We start from the raw sequence: 17280 nt of genomic DNA, 5'->3' as shown, positions 1-17280 counted from the left end.
TTACTTTCCCCATATTTGTGAATCCCCAATTTCATTCTGTTATTGATTTATAATATCATTTATAGTGGTTGGAGGCCATGCTTTTTATGATTTCAAACTTTTATATTCATTAAGACTTCATTTGTGGGCTAATATATGGCATATCCTAGAGAATGTTCCATGTACACTTACGGATGTGTTTTCTGCTCTTTTTAGGTACAGTGTTCTAAACATGTCTGTTTGGTTTAGTTGGTTTAGTGTTGATCATGTGCTTTATTTTCTTTTGGATTTTCTGTAGTGTTTCTATCCATTATTAAGAGTGAGGTGTTGAGTTCTACACCTATCCAGTTGTTTTGTCTATTTTCCTCTTCAATTTTGTGACTTCTTATTTCATGTATATGGGGTTCTGTTTTTAAGTGCATTTTTCATAATTGTTATACCTTCTTGATGGATTTACCTTTTATTATTATAAAACACTTTAATATGTGTACAGTAAAAACTTTGTCCTAAGTTGATTTTATCTGATATTAGTTTAGCCACTCCAGCTCTCTATTGGTTAATGTTTTCATGGCATATCTTTTCCCATCCTTTTGCTTTTAACACACTTATTGAAAATATATGACCGAATTTGTATTTTTTATCCACTGTGCCATTGTCTGCCTTTTAATGGGAGTATGTCATCCATTTATATTTCATGTAATTAGTGATAAGGTAGGATTTACATCTGCAATTTTGGTACTTTTTTATGTGTTACACATTTTTCCTTCAATTCCTCTATTACTGCTTTCTTTATGTTAAATAGATATTTCCTAATGTACTGTTTTTTATTCCCTGTTGTTTCTTTCACTATTTTTTGAGTAGTTGTTATTTTAGCGGTTTTCTTGGAATTTACAAATATTTAAAGTATAATGATCTGATTCAGATTAATATAAACTGAAATTCAATAATATGCAAATGCTTTTGTAAAATTATATATATATATACATATATATATACACATATATATATGTGTGTGTATATATATATATATATATATATATATATATATATGTATGTATATATATAAAATATGCCTCTGGTTGCTGCTGTTGGGCTCCTAAAACCCCTGTATGTTTTTAACTCATAAGAACACTAGGAGCATCTTTTGTTCTAATATTTGGTCTTTGACCATGGTTCCTGACACTGGGCTACCAAATCTCTTGGAATTTCCTGGGTGATAGGAATATATTTTGTTCTCATGAGGCAACCTTGGATTGGCTCCCGGATGGCTCCTAGATGGAAGCTTGTCACCAGAAAGACAAAACCACAAATAGAAGTTTAGGATTTATAATCCTATATCCCATTTTCCAGAGAGGGAAGAGGGGATGGAAATGAAGTTAATGCTCTGTTATGCCTATATGATTAGGCCTCCCTAAATGTCCCAAAAGAATGGAGTTCAGAGAGCTTCTGGGTTGGTGAACACATGGAGGTACTGGGAAAGTGGTGGGCCCAGAGAAGGAATGGAAGTTCCATGATCCTCTCACATATTTTGCTCTATACATCTCTTTCATCTGAATGTTCATATGTATCCTTTATTATGTCCCTTTATAATAAACTGATAAACCATAAGTAAACTGTTTTCCTGAGTTCTGTGAGCCACTCTAGCAAATTAATCAAACCTTAGTAAGGAGTTCCGGGAACCTCTGATTTATAATTGATTGTTCAGAAGCATAAATGACAACTTGCAATTGGCATCTGAAGTGGGTTGGGGGAGAAATATTGTGGGAATGGCCTCTAACCTGTGGTATCTAATGCTATCTCCAGGTAGATAGTGTAAAATTGAGTTAAAATGTAGGACACCGTGACTGATATTGCAGAATTGCTTGGTATGGGAAAGAAAACCCCAAATATCTGGCATTTGAAGTGTTGTGAGTGTGCTGGTAGTGTGAGAGTAAAGGAGAAACACACAGGAGTAGTAGTACGGGTTTTCTTTCCACCTTTGTTCTATGAGCTTCATTCCCTCTGATTCATTTGTGCTGTTATTGGGATATAAATTAAATCCTTATCCCTTGTATACTTACCAACACAGAATCATAAGTATTGCTTTATGCAGTTGCCTTTTAAATATCATAGGAGAAAAGAGTTACAAACAAAAGTATATGTATCCTTCTTTTTTTATTTCCATTTACCCATACAGTTACCTTTAATGGAGCTCTTTATTTCTTCTTATTGTCTACTGACCTTTACTTCAGCCTGAAGGACTCCCTTTTGTATTTAGTATAGGGCAGGTATGCTAGCAACAAACTCTCTTAGTGTTTGTTTTTCTGGGAAGCTTTTAATTTCTCCTTTATTTTTAAAGGATAGTTTTGGCTGATATTGAATTCTTGGTTGACAGTCTTTTTCTTTCAGCACTTTGAATATAGCATCCTAATGCCTTCTGATTTTCATGAGTTCTGATGAGAAATTTGCTTATCTTATTTAGGATTACTTGTATATAATGAGTCACTTTTTTAGATGTTTTCAAGATTCTTACTTGTTAGCTTTAGACTGCTTTGTCATGATGTGTCTAGGTTTGGATTTGAATTTATTCTACTTTGAGTTAATTGAGACTTTTGAATATGTAGATCAATGTTTCCCTCAAATTTTGGACATTTTCTTTCATTATTTCTTCAACATTAATTTGATTCTTTTCTCTCTCTCCTTCTGTGGCTTCCATTACATGTATCCTGGTGTGCTTGACAGTATCCTATGAATCTGTGAGGCTCTGTTCTTTTTTTTTTACTGTTTTTTTCTTTGGTTCCTTTGGATAATAAATTAGATTATCTCCTAGTTATCTTTTCATATCTTCTACCTGCTCAAATCTGCTGTTCAGCTCCTATAAAGAATTTTTTATTTCTATCATCAACTCCCAAACTCCCAAATATCTATTTGGTTTTGTTTTATAATTTCTATCTCATCTTTTTTTATGATATCCTCTGTTTGGTGAGATATTCCTCTTATATGTTCCTCTAGTTCTTTAGGTATGGTCTCCTTCAGTATTTTTATTTAACATATTTTAAAAAGCTGATTTAAAGCCTTCATCAAAGATTCCAACTTCTGGGTTTCTTCAGGAACAGATTCTGATTTCCTTTTTCCCCTGTGTATGTATAGCATTCACTTGTTTCTTTCCATACTCAGATATGTATGTATATTTAATATTGAAAATGGGAAATTCTGAAAATCATATGCTTCCCCCCAGGATTTTTGTTTTTGCTGTTTGCCATAGTTGGCTTGTTTAGTGGCTTTTCTGAACTAATTCTGTAAAGTTTATATACTTTGTCATGTGTGGCTACTGAGGCTTCTGCTCATTTACCTAAGTAGTCAGATGAAGATTTCACAGAGATTTCTTAGATACCTGGAATGAATAATTTTCCCAATGTTTGTCAGAAGGCTCTGCCTGCATGTTAGTAAATTTTTTTAACACTCCACCAGGGAGTTTCCACTCCTTAGCTTTCATTTCCTGCTTGTACAGAGAATCAAGGTTAGCTAAATATGAGAGTATAGGGCTATCTTACACCTTTCCTGGGCTAGTACACAGCCCTGGGAATGCACAAAGCCCTAAATTTATGGCATTCTAGATTTACAGAAGTATATTAGAACTTTTCCAAATTTTCAACTGACATCTTATTCCTTCCTTTTTCTTTAAAGCATTTTGGTAAGCCTACTGTGTGTTCCAAGTATTATCCATCACATCAAGCAGCCATGATGTTCAACAATTGTCTATAATTCTTTTTTGACAAATGCTCCCTACCTTTTATCCACAGAAGAAGGTTGTGTACAGTATGCAATCTCTCAGTCACTTTAAGTAAAGATAGCCTTCCAAGAGAAATATTCCAAGGAAACACCATACAAGTAAAATAATAAAAATTATCTGTGAATGGGGATTTGAAAAAGCTCCAACATTTTTCTGGCCCTGTCTGGTGACTACTGTGTCACCCATTTTCACTGTGATTACAGGCTGTTGGTTTTCAAGGATATTGCAGTGCTCAGGAGGTAGGAAAACTGGGAATAGGACAAGTAAAAATACCACTAACTTGCTTATGTAAAGTCAGCTGTTTTTCTTGAATAAATGCTCCCTGATTTTCTGCAAGCCTTTAGCTAATTCCCAGAGTTCTAAAAATATGTTTTTCTCATAATTTTTCCTAGCATTTTCACTGCTTTTGTGGAAAAGTGAATGGTTTGAGGTCCTTGTTTCACCATTTTCATTGATGTCATTCCGAATAAATTCTTAATATTATGCCATGACTGAATTCCTGGACTAAACTCAATGTGTAGTCTACATATATTGCTGCAACTAACTTTTAAAATATCTCATTCAGAATTTTTGGATCCTGTTCTTTTGTTGTCCTTATGTGATATTGATATTATGGTTATTTAATGTTAACTGGATATAGTAACCAAATGATACTTTAAATTTAGGCATTGTCCTGGTGGGGACATGTGCGCAGCCTCATTGTCTGTCTACAACTCTGTGCAATTAATACGGATGTTCTGAACAATGTCCTTTAGTTCTGTAATAACTAAAACCTCGTAATGACCCTTATTAAATACTACCTTATTAAAGGTAGTATGAATACATACTACCTTATTAAAGGTAGTATGAAGCATGGTCTGCTAGATTTTAGAATTATTTTTATTAGATGTCAGAATTATTTTTAGTAGATGTTGACATAAATGTTTTTCAGCTTATTTTATCATAACACTCTTTAAGCATTTCACTTACTCAACATTTTATTGGGCTCCATAAAGATTCCTGTACCAGTCTATATAAAGCTCACCAGTGCTTATAGCCAACCCACTGGAAATACTTAAATATACTGAGCAGTTCTCTAGGTTGAATGTGTTTTCTAGATCTGAACATTCCAAAATCCATCTCCAGCACTTTGAATTACTACGTTTTTGATACATGTAAACCTTTATAATGTGTATAAAATAAAATTCGTTTTTTTTTCTTTTTTTTAAAACACATCATCGGTAAATATACTGGGGAAACATGTCAGTAAGATTGGGTTAACCTGGTATTTATCCATCCACTTGCAAATCCATTTATTCATTGTCTGCCTTGCCCAATAAAATATTCAGTGTTGGCTATGTACCACACATTATATGGGCCAGTGGTGATATAAGGATGTATAAAACAAATTGTCTTTCTCTTCAAGGAATCCACAGACTAGTGAGGAAACAGATACACACATAAAATCTTGTAATGCTGTGAAATAAGTGCCTTACTTTGGGTGACCATGAAAGTTGTTTTGCCCAGGGCAGTCCTAGATTATACCTGTTGTCCTAATACAATTATTAATAGCACCTTTTCTGACTTTAATAAAAGATCCAACTTGGATGATAAAATATCTTGCCTATCTATAATATCCAAAATGTTATAAAAGCAAAATTGAGGAGGAGATGAATTATTAATTTTGGAATAGTATAAACTTTATTTTCTAATTTTGTTCTCTCTTATTTCTCTTTGTACTTACTAAATGTTGCCTCCTTTGTTACAACATCTTAGACCGAGGCTGATTCATAAACATCTTATTAACTAACTGTCTTTGGACTTTATTTTCTCTTCCCCAAAGGTCTGGGATTCATCACGGTCAGGATTTAATCACACAGACTCAGGCCAGACATGCTGTGAGAACACGTTCCATTTGTTACTTGGCTCTGTCAATGCACATAAATCTATCCTGACTTAACATTGCTTTGTATTTGAGGCAAGCATCCACAAAGGAGTCTCAGATCATTATTAAAACCTCAGCTGAGATCATCAGCTGCATCTGCCTGTGGGTCTTTGGTTGCCATCCAGATCCAGGTTCCTGAAATAAAATTCTCAATACCAAAATTTCTAGGCTCATGGAAAGGTTCATATAACCCATGAAATATATTAACTTTTCTTTGTGTCTTTTCATATTTAATTGCAGTAATCCAGAGATTTAAAAAAACATCAACACACTTTTAAACTTAAAAAAAAAAAATCTTTCAATAAAATCAAAAGATGAATTGGAATTCCAGGTGTCCTAAAGATGTAGTGGGCTGAATAGGGCATTGTAAGCCAGAACTTTTCTTAGATTACATCTGCAGTCAGAGAAAGCAGGTAGGAAGAAGAAAATAACTTTAGGGATTGAATGTTCTTATATAATGTTCATGGAATATCTATATTAATGCTTCGGCTTTGTTTTTTTGATTAAGAATTACTCTTTGTGAATATATTTATTTGTCTAAATTGTTTATATTTGATTTTTAAATAGGTAATACATACACATGGTGGAAAATCCAAACACTATAAAAATGCATTTAGCAAACCAGCTTCAATCTATCTCTGATCCCAGCCAACGATTTCTTCCTACTATAGTCCCTTAAATATTTTAAGGGATTTTCTGTCCCTTAAATATTTTTTCTAAAATATTTTATGCATATACAATCAAATACATGCATACCTAGTTGTGTAATTCTCTTATGGTTTCTTAAAATACCAATATGGTTTTATTTATTTGTATTTACACATAAATGCTTGCTTTATTTTGAACTTAATCTGGATAAAATTATTATCTCCATGTAGATTTTCAACATTGTTTATTCAATAATCCAACTTTCTCCTTTTAATTTAGATATCTACTTTGTCATATACTATTGTAAGTTCCTGTCTGTATTTGGATATGCTTCTACAGTTTTTGATTCCATCCCTTTGAAGATATCTCTATTTTACATGAACAAAACTGGTGTGTTAATCATTTAATACATGTAATGTGTTTTAATATTTGCTTGAGCTAGTTATTTCTCAATATTTTTCCCTTATGTTCTCTGACTATTCTTTCTTGTTTCCATATGACCTTGGCATCATTTTGCATATGCTTTTGCTATCTTATTGGAATCATGGTAAATTTAAAGGTTATTGCATGTAAAGCTTTTAATTTACAATGTTGACCCTTCCCATTAAAAAAGAAAATAAATAAAACAAAACAACGTGATGTGAGTTTCCATTAGTCTGACATCAAGTCTCTTAGGAAAATTCCCAAGTTTTATCCGTATAGTTCTTACATATTTCTTAATACACTTATTTCTAATATCTTTTAACATTTTTTCTATTGAAAAGATATTTGATACATCTTTTAAACTGTTGTTTTAGTACATACTGTTATAGATTTCTGTGTATCAAATTAATATCTAATCACCTTGTGGAATTTTGTTATTTATTTTCAATAGTAGTTCTTGTTTTTGATATAAAATTTTAGTGTCTGAAAGTACAGATAATTCTATACTGTTCTCCTTTTCTTGCTTTATAACTGCAGTGATAGTACCCTACCTAAGAACAATGCTAAATAATATTAATGATAATGGACATCTAACTTTGCTTCCAACTTTTTGGGAATGTTTTCAGTTTCTCCATTATGTATGATGCTGTCTTTGGAGTTAATTTTATAATCATGTTATTCATATAATTCTATTTTATTACTATTTTTGAAATCCAGAATGGATGATTGATATTACAGTTCTTGTTAGTGACTTATGGCAGTTGCCTGTTTTTCCTCTTTGAACTGTTAATATGTTTACTTTTATAAGCAGATTTCCTTTTTTAATTTTTTGACCATTTTTGCATTTCTAGAAAAAAATCCAACTTGGTCTTGTTATATGTCTTTCTTAATGGCTGCTGGTTTCTGTCTGTTAATATTTTACTTCGAATTTATCAATTGTCATGGTAAGATTTGTCTACATTATTTTTTCTTGCAATATTTGTTTTTAAATTGTTATTGTTACTTCACATAAAAAATTTAGGAGCTCTCTCTTTCTGTGCTTTAGACAAATTTAAATAGCCTTAACTTGTCTGATTGGAGAAATATTATAGAACTCTTCTTAATACTGTCTTAGACTAGTGCTTTTTGGGGAATGGCTCTTTGACACCTTTTTTCCTTTTTTATGTTTGTCTTTTATTATTTTTTTATTCCTTTAGAGTAAGTTTTGATAAATATACATATTTCTCCAGGGCCAGATAGCTTTGCTCATAAATTCTACCAAATACTTGAGAATGAAAAATAATCAGTAATACACCAACTCAGAAAATAGTGATGGTAGTAATATGAGTTAAAAACTCATATAGAAATATAATTTATTAATTATTTCATTTAAGTCATCTGTATCCTTAGGTTTTTAACAAAGATATCCATTTGATTTGTTATATGAGTATGCTGAGATTATGAAATTAAAATATTTTGGTATTTATTTCTCTTTGGTTATCATGTTTTTTTAACTCCTATAATCTTTGCTTTATGATTGCTGGTGTATTATTTGGTAACCCTGTCTGTTACTTCTTAATCATAAATTTCACCCTTAAATTATTTAAAGTGTCCTTCTATAATTTACTTAATGCTTTTTTAAATGGATTTATCTCGATCTGATATAAAGGTCATGCCCATTGTTCTTTTTTGTTTGTTTGCATTTTTCTAACGTTTCTTTGAAGATCCTTTTATTTACTTTCCAATTCACTTTGCTCTAGATTGTGTCTTATAAATAATGTAAACAGGGTTTTTTTATTTATAAGGTAATGTATATGTTTTTCTCTTTTACTAAGTGAATATAAGCCATTTGCATTTATTGATGGCATATGTGTTTGGGCTAACTCTAATTATTTTATGATGTTTTCTGTTTTGATAGCTTGTAAAACTCTTTGCTCTGGCTCTTATTTTGTTTTTAATGTATATTTCCCTTGGTGTATCTATTTTTGCCATAGTGGTTGTTTTTATAATCTCCTACATAGTCTATTTTATTTGGCAATATATTTTAATTCTATATCACAACATACATATTTTTTGCCCTTCCAGATCCACTTTACATATTTTTACTCCTCTCTTTGCTCCAGAAGTCTGACCCTTATGGACCATATCAATAAATTCCCATGATCTCTGGCTTCTAGTTGGACTCAGCCAATGATGAACCCTGGCAAGAAATAGGATGGAAGAAAGAGAGAAATGCTGTGTCCCTTGACCCACCATCACTGTCCTTTTTATGGTTACCAATTCTATAAAACTGTCTCTACTGCTTCCCTTGTTCTATCTGGGGTATGTATAATAACCCTGGTTCTTGTTCTATTCCTTGTTACTTCTCTAAACCTCTCAAATTTGTAAACTACTCCTTTGAAAATAAACCTGCCTGAAATTTTTCTTTTTCAATATAACATCTCTTTTCTGCTGGACCCCTGATTGATACTCCTATTATAATTTATGATAAAAATTAACATAATTCCTTTTTTTTTTTTTTTTTTTTTTTTTTCCCATTTTTAAAAATTATTTTTAAAAGATAGCCTTTACAAAGTAGCATTTAAAAATAAATCCTTTCACAACTCAAATGGCTGACAGTGCTGCCCTCGCCGTGGCTAGCAGACATTTACTGCGTGTCCACCACGTGTAGCCACACGCACAGCGTTTGCTCTCCTTTCCTGTGAAAACATGCTCAGCGCTTCTTCCAGGTGAACTTCCTGCGAGCTCCCTCCTGGCCAGGCTTCTTCCGTTCTCTGACGCGCGGATCAATGGTAAGAAGTCCAGCTTGTCGCATCCATTCGACCTCTTCCTCAGTGACAAAGCTGCACAGAGCTCTGGACATCGCCAAGCGTATGGCTCCAGCCTGCGCCGACCGACCACCCCCCGAGACCGTGCAGGTCACATCGTGTTTCCCAAGTCGGTCAAGGAAGTGAAACGGGAACATCAACTGTTCTCTGTCCTGTGTCACGGGGAAGTAAAGCAGGTAATCGGTCCCATTAACTGTTATTCTTCCACTTCCGTGTTCATAAACAACTGCTTCTGCTTTCGCACTCTTTCTTTTACCTTCGCTCCTGCTGAAGGCCATTCCTTGCTCGTCATACTGCAAAGGTTCAATCAGCTGTTTTTTTGATTGAATGGTTACACTCCTACGAAAGCGCTGTACAAATTCTTCAGCAGCATCACACTGCAATTTCAATAATCTTTCTAGCAGCCGAATGAAATGCCCATAATCTTGTTCTGACAGTTTTTCCACTAACATTTCTTCTAGTTCCTCCTTAATCAGCCATCTGCTGGCAATCAGGTCTTTGGTTTTAGCTCTTTCTGGAAACAGACCTTTGGCTCGCAACTGATTGAGATGTTTTTCTACTTCAAGTAGCTTTCCGTATGTGTCATGCATTAGTGAATAATACGATGGTTTGCCGGTATAAAAGAGAAAATGAAACGGACGGCCATCTTCTCCCCACTGGATTGCTGTTTGTTTTGGAAAAATCTCTTCAGGATGCTTCATTATTGGCCTGGCTCTCTTCTCAAACAAACCACTGGGGAAAAGGTAAGCAATAGCTCTATCAATATCTTCTTGGGTGAAAGTTTCGGGATCTTCTCCCATCATGTTGGCTAAATGTCTCTTTCCTATGTTGAATTCCTCAATCTGCTTTTTAATAAAATCCACTGTGTAAGTTTCACGTCTTAAGGCTGCCACATTTTTCTTGGTTGTTACAACTGTGGTATGTCTGAGCCTTAAAACCTGGGATCGGGAGCCTGTTTGCAACTCAGCAGCCGGGCCTTTCCAAAGGCCTTGTCTCCAGGCCAAGTTAACTCTTCCCCCGAGAAAGAGCCTGTAGGAAACTAAGGCGCCACAGGACACACAGGGAGCCGCCATATTGGCTGTGGGGCCAGGACGCGGAGGGGCGGGGCCTAGAGACTGCGCAGGCGCCCATAATTCCTTTTTATCTTCTCTCTCTCACTCTCTACCAATGCCAGACTTTAGCTAACTATGCTTGTTCTCAATGTATATCATTTTGCAATTTAGGATGCTTACAGTTCTATTACTTGAATTGTCACCTTAAATTATAAACTCTGATTATTTGGTATTAAAAATGAAGAATGGTGTACATTTATGCTACCCCTCATATTTCACACCCCCCCAAATTAACACTTCAAATGTTTGTTAGTTATGTTTTCTACATAGTCAGGACATATGTTTACATACTGTTTTAATAAATTAATCACTATATTTTATTATCTTGCAATTCTATTAAATAAATTTAGTGTTTACTGCCAGATGTTTTACTCTAGTAAAAAAAAAAAAACAGTATGGTATTGGCAGAAACACACAGACCAGTGGAACAGAATTGAGAGCCTAGAAATAAGCCCATATGTATATGGGCAACTACTTTTTGACCAAGTGTCCAAAAACTTATACAATGGAGAGAAGAAAGCCTCTTCAATAAATGGATAGATGGTGATAGAAAAATTGGGAAGCAACATGCAAAAGAATGAATCTAGACAGCTATTTGCCACCATACACAAAAAAAATAACTGAAAATAGATTAAAGACTTAAATATAAGACCTGAAGAAATAAAATACATAGAAGAAAATATAGATACTAAACTTATGGACCTTTGTCTCAGAGAGGCTTTTATGAGCTTGACCCTAAAGGCAAAAATAAATTAATGGGACCACATCAAACTAAAAAGCTTCTGCACAGCAAAGAAACCATCTACAAAACAAAAAGACAACCAACCAAGCAGGAGAAGATATTTTTCAACAATACCTCCAATAAGGGGCTAATATTCAAAATATATAAAGAACGCATACACTCAACAACAACAAAATCCTATTAAGAAATGGGCAGAGGACCTAAACAGACACTTTTCCCAAGAAGATGTAGAGATGGCCAACACATATATGAAAAGATACTCAACTTCACTAGCTTAAGGGAAATTCAAGTAGAAACCACAATGAGGTACCATCTCACATCTGTTAGAATGACTAATTATCAATGAAACAAGAAATAACAAATGTTGGAGAGGATATGGGGAAAAAGGAATGCTCATACACTCTTGGTATAAATGTACATTGATACAGCACTATGGAAAATAGTATGGAGGTTTTTAAAAAATTAAGAATAGAGCTATCATATGACCCAGCAATCCTTCTTCTGGGTATCTACCCCCAAAATTTGAAAATACTTGTTTATAAATATAGATGTATCTCTATGTTCATTGCAGCATTTCACAGTAGCCAGGACATGGAAACAACCTAAATGTACCTTCCATGGATGATTGGATAAAGAAGATGTGGTATATATACACAATGAAATACTACTCAGCCATAAGAAAGTATGAAATATTGCCATTTGGGACAACATAGATGGATATTGAGATTATCATGTTAAGTGAAATGTATCAGATGGAAAAGAACAAGAACCACATGATTTCACTCATGTGGAATATAAAATGAAAGGCAACAAATAAACAAATATACACATAAATTCATAGACACAGACAACAGTATGAAGGTTACTAGAGGGTAAGGGGTGTGGGAAGAATGAAGAGGGTAAAAGGGTCCAAATTTATGGTGATGGAGTGAGACTAAACTGGGTGATAAGCACACAGTGCAATATACAGATGATGTATTATAGAATTATACACGTGAAACTTTGTAATTTTACTAACTAATATCACCCCAAAATTTAATTTAAAAATGATAACCATACAGTAATATAACTGATTTACAAAGATATTATATCAAGAAGTGTTGTTTGTATTAAAGATGAGCATCTGCTCTGAGTACAGCTTTATTACTGGCAGGCTGTTATTAATTTTGGTCTAGTAAACCTAGTAATTTTTATCAGTTCTACTTCATCCTTGTAAAAAGTTTCATAGGATGGGACCAACAGTGGGCATGCAAATGCAAAACCTCTTCTGTTCTAGCACCACCCCAGTGAACAAATAAGAGAGTAAATGCAGTTGTTAACTCTAAGTACATCTAGGTAATCTTTAAAGGGCAATGTCTCCCACCATTCATCGAGTTTGAAGCAGCAGTACATTAGATTATAATTGGAAGCTCTTTTTTGAAACCTATTCATCTGGGAAATGTTCTTAACATTATGCAGTAGGATTTTCATAAAAATAGCTCCATGAAATATTGGTCATTGTTGACTCCACTGAACAAAGAATCCTGAGCTCTACCAATATCTATTGCTATATAGTTTGTTCAGGCCATTTTGTGTCTGTGTGCCTCACTTTCATTGTCTACAAATGAGTGATAATATTGTTTCTAGCTAGCAAATAGAGTTGCTACTAAAATTCAAAATTCTAATAATGTACATATGAATTCTTCAAATAACATACGAGGTCAGACAATTAAGTTCACAGACGCATCCTAGAAAAAGTGCTGTGTACCTCATTGCTGAATATCACTACAGTCACCTTCGAAGTACTCCCCTTTGGAAGCTATACACCGACACCCTGCAAAGCAATTTTGGAACTCTTTTTCTGGAGTTCCGATTTTCTGGAATCGCCATCAGAGCAGTTATCATATTACCTTTGATGTCCTGAATGTCATCAAAATGTCTTCCTTTCAGCTTCAGGTGTACACTGCCATGGTCAGGCATCTACACGTCCACGCAATGGTCTCCCTAGTAAGACAAATGTCCATCAGATACCCTGCCAAATCTTCACAACATTACTAATTATATTCCCCAAACTGTCTTTCCTATCCCCGTGACTATCTTGTGATTACCAATTTGTGCTTTCATCTTCTCCCTCATCCCCACCCCCCCATCTAGCAACCCTGTTTTTTTCTCTATATTTCTGAGGCTATTTCTGATTAGTTTGCTCATCTATTCATTAGATTCCACGTATAAGTGAGATCATATGGTATTTGTCTTTCTCCGTCTGACTTATTTCACTTAGCATAATGTTCTCTAGGTTCATCCATATCGTTGCAAAAGGTAAGATTTTGTTCTTCTTTATGGCCTAGTAATACTCTGTTGTAGTATACAACTGAAGCTGAAGCTGAATAATAATGTCAACTATAATTTATCATACGTATATCATACATATCATATATCATATATATATATATATATATATATGGTCACAGGATGTGGAGTACAGCAGAGGGAATAGAGTCAATGGAATTGTAGCAGCAATATATGATGAGGGGTAGTAGATTGGGGGAGGGAAGTTTGTGAGGGGTATAAATGTCTATTACATCGTTTTATATACCTGAAACTAATTTTAAAAATGTGGGGAAAATTGTCTTTCTTTCAATATTTCCTTTATATTCAGGTAAAGAAAGAAATCATTGGAGGCCAGATCAGGTGACTGGGGAGGGTGTTCCCATACAGTTATTTGTTTACTGGCTAAAAACACCCTCACGGACAGTGCCATGTGAGCTAGTGCTTTGTCGTGATGCAAGAGCCATGTATTGTTGATGAAAAGTTCAGGTCATCTAACTTGTTCATGCAGCCTTTTCAGCACTTCCAAATAGTGAACTTGGTTAACTGTTTGTCCAGTTGGTGCAAATTCATAATGAATAATCCCTCTGATATCAATAAAGCTGAGCAACATTGTTGCAACAAGTTCACAAATTTAATTGTCAGGCCTTATAAATTACTCTATAAATGAGAATGATTTTTTTTTAACTTGAATTTTGGTATTATAAATAAACTATTAATGGGTGAGTAATATAATGGGAAACACATTCAAAAATTTTTTACAAGATCTGATTAAATACATTAAAATTTGTTGATCTTAAGTATACGTTTGGATGAATGTTGACAAATGTACACACTCCTTTAAATAACACCCCAATCAAGATATAGAACATTTCTATCATGCTAGAAAATTTCCTAAGACCCAGGAAATCAACTCCCAGTTATATATCAAAGAGAAATGAAACCATCTATCCACAAAAATAGCTGTACAAGAATTTTATGTAAGCATTATTCATATTAGCCAAGAACTACAAACAAGTGTTCAATAACAGGAGACTACAATCAAATCATGGCATATTCATATAAACACTGTTCATTAGTAAAAGGGATCTAAACATCAATACATGCAACAACATGAATTAATTCCTTAAACATTAAAAGAAGCCAAACACAAAGAAATTATTCCATATGACTTAAGTCTTGGGGTTCTAAAAATCAAATAATGATGATGCCCAACACTCGACAGCAAAAAGATTAATGCGTGGAAATAAGTGCTCCTAATTCTCTAGGCACAGGATCTTTCTTTCCTGTGTTAATGTGATGAATTTTATGACTTAGGGTACATAGTATTTTTCTGATGATAATTATTAACATGTTTGAGATTATAAGTGATAAGAAAAGTTGTGTTAACTATTATATGCATTTTGAAAGCAAAATACAAGTGATTCCCAAACAAAATGAGTAATTCAACTTAGATCCTCTCATCTTTTTGAAGTGTAAGGCAATATGTAACTAAAATCTATTATTGAGTGGCTGCTACATGAATTTTGATTAAAATAATTTTATAGAGGTTTTCGCTATACATTATTCACCACAAATATTACCAACAAGGGTATTTTGGGATGACTTCCATATGTACAACCTTTTATTTTGGCATGGTATAGGTTTTGTCAAAATTTACTTGACACAGTCTCTGGAATTGCTTGGTAATTTTTATGGACTGTGATGTGACAGTAAATGTGGGCAAAATTAACACTGCTTACTATTTACTTGATAGATTAATGACTCCTCTGTAACTTCTATGCTCCATTTTATGCTGAAAATTCATGAAGTGTCTCTGACGAAGATTCTGATACAGGACATTATTAAAAAATGTTATGAGAGAAGTAAAAAAATGATTGTGCTGACTTCATATTTAAAAATGTTGCAATTTTATTTGTGCAACTTTGTGGGTTAAGAAGTTGTGACATTTGTACGCGACATGGAAACAGTGTTGATGCTTGGTCATAATTTGGTTAACTAGTGAATTCTGTCTTATTCAGTAGAGATCAAACAATCTTCATATTTGAAGGTATGTAAATGAAGATCACTTATTTGCACAAGATCATCTGAGATCATGTGCATCTCTCCAAGATCATCTTCTTAGAGAAACTTACGTAGGTTGTGCTGCTGCTTCTCAAGTCATAACTGGCTCCTCTCCCTGCTCTTCATGCTTTCTAATTTTAATTTTTATTATATTTTTATGTTTTCTTGCTAGACTTAGGAGGAGTGAAAGTAAATGCTGATGGTGGTAGCTGACAGCACCACTATTATTTTTCACTGTGGAGACATCAAAAATAGGAGCAGTCTTACACTGATATAAAAAGATTGTTTTGTTATAGTACTTGAATTCTTTCAGAAGATTTTAATAAAGAGGACAAACATCTGTAATTATCTGTAACTAAACAAAATTCGTTCTTTGAGAAACTGTACATAGACTTGTCCTAAAGAATTCTTATATGGAATCTATCTTATACTTTCAATTATTTTAGACATGTTTATTTGGCTCTCTCCAGAGCTGAGCTTTCTTTTAGAGTGAATGTAAATCTGATTGTAAACCTATATCTTCAATAAACCAAAGTAGCATGTTCCTGCCCAATTCGTCTTCAATACCCTTCTTGTAAAGGTCCAGTATTTTGAGGGTGATAGTACATGAAGAAAATATCCTCAGGAACCTCTTCCATTATTTTTACTGATGTTTTAGTGATCCCTTAGTGGTTCATTATCTCATAGATTTTTTTTTTAATCTTGCTATTGATATTTGTGCATCAATTTTCTCTCATTCAAAAAGCTTTGTGATATCAGCCCATGGTACATTATCATCAAATTCAATGCCTAGGTCAGCTTTCATTTTCCAGATATTCATTTGTGAATTAAACAGGCATTGATGCAATGTTTTGTGTATTTTTATTTACTCATCTCTTGTGTTTTTATAGGTTTTGCTTGACTACCATAAAAGTTTTTGCATAAGAATTGTATTTGTATATCATATCTATTTTATTCTCTGCAATCAAGTCCGCCCAACATCTTCCGTTATCAATAACAGTACTCTTAGGCAATGATGATATTAGTATACTGCTGGTAAATACATAAGGCTGGGGTATAGGACCAGGCATTATTCTGCACGCAGGAAACAAGAGTGAACAACTTAGGTAAAGTGCTTGTCTTTGTTGTGTTTACATCATAAAGGTGGACGATATATTATAAACAAACACATAATATGTCTGTAGAACCTCAATAGGGAAAATAAATTAAGAATAATGGGACAATGAGATAGTGAGTGCCATTTTATGTAGGTACTTCTGAACAGGTTCTCTGTGAAGATGGCGTTTTTGAAAAGACAAAGATTGAAATCAAGTGAGGCAATGGGCTTTGGGGAAATGTGAGAGAGGCACATTCCAGTCAGAGGGAATAGTAAACACAAAAGTTAGAGTGTTAACAGAGAAGTTTGAGAAGTGGAGGGAAGACCAGGGTGGCTGGAGAGGAATGGAAGCAGGTGAATGAGCGGGAAAAGTTGGGGTTTAGAGGAAGACAATGACTAGATGATG

At 33.9% G+C, this 17280-nt stretch overlaps 1 protein-coding gene across 1 annotated transcript; it reads right to left on the bottom strand.

The window, feature by feature from the left end:
• Window positions 1-9326: 9326 nt before the first annotated feature.
• On the bottom strand, window positions 9327-10641 carry LOC308497746 (small ribosomal subunit protein uS9m-like). Its single transcript, XM_081048757.1, has one exon. It carries the CDS (start codon window positions 10624-10626, stop codon window positions 9439-9441), a length of 1188 nt encoding a protein of 395 aa, XP_080904883.1. The 5' UTR covers window positions 10627-10641; the 3' UTR covers window positions 9327-9438.
• Between the last annotated feature and the right edge of the window lie 6639 nt (window positions 10642-17280).

This window comes from Rhinolophus hipposideros, assembly GCF_964194185.1.
Source record: "Rhinolophus hipposideros genome assembly, chromosome: 5".
NCBI classification, from domain to species: Eukaryota; Metazoa; Chordata; class Mammalia; order Chiroptera; family Rhinolophidae; genus Rhinolophus; species Rhinolophus hipposideros.
This window is presented reverse-complemented; position numbering and strand designations above follow the sequence as displayed.

What these genes read in the sequence shown, in the direction of transcription:
- LOC308497746 (XM_081048757.1), bottom strand. Translation starts at nt 10,626, where the DNA reads ATGGCGGCTCCCTGTGTGTCCTGTGGCGCCTTAGTTTCCTACAGGCTC.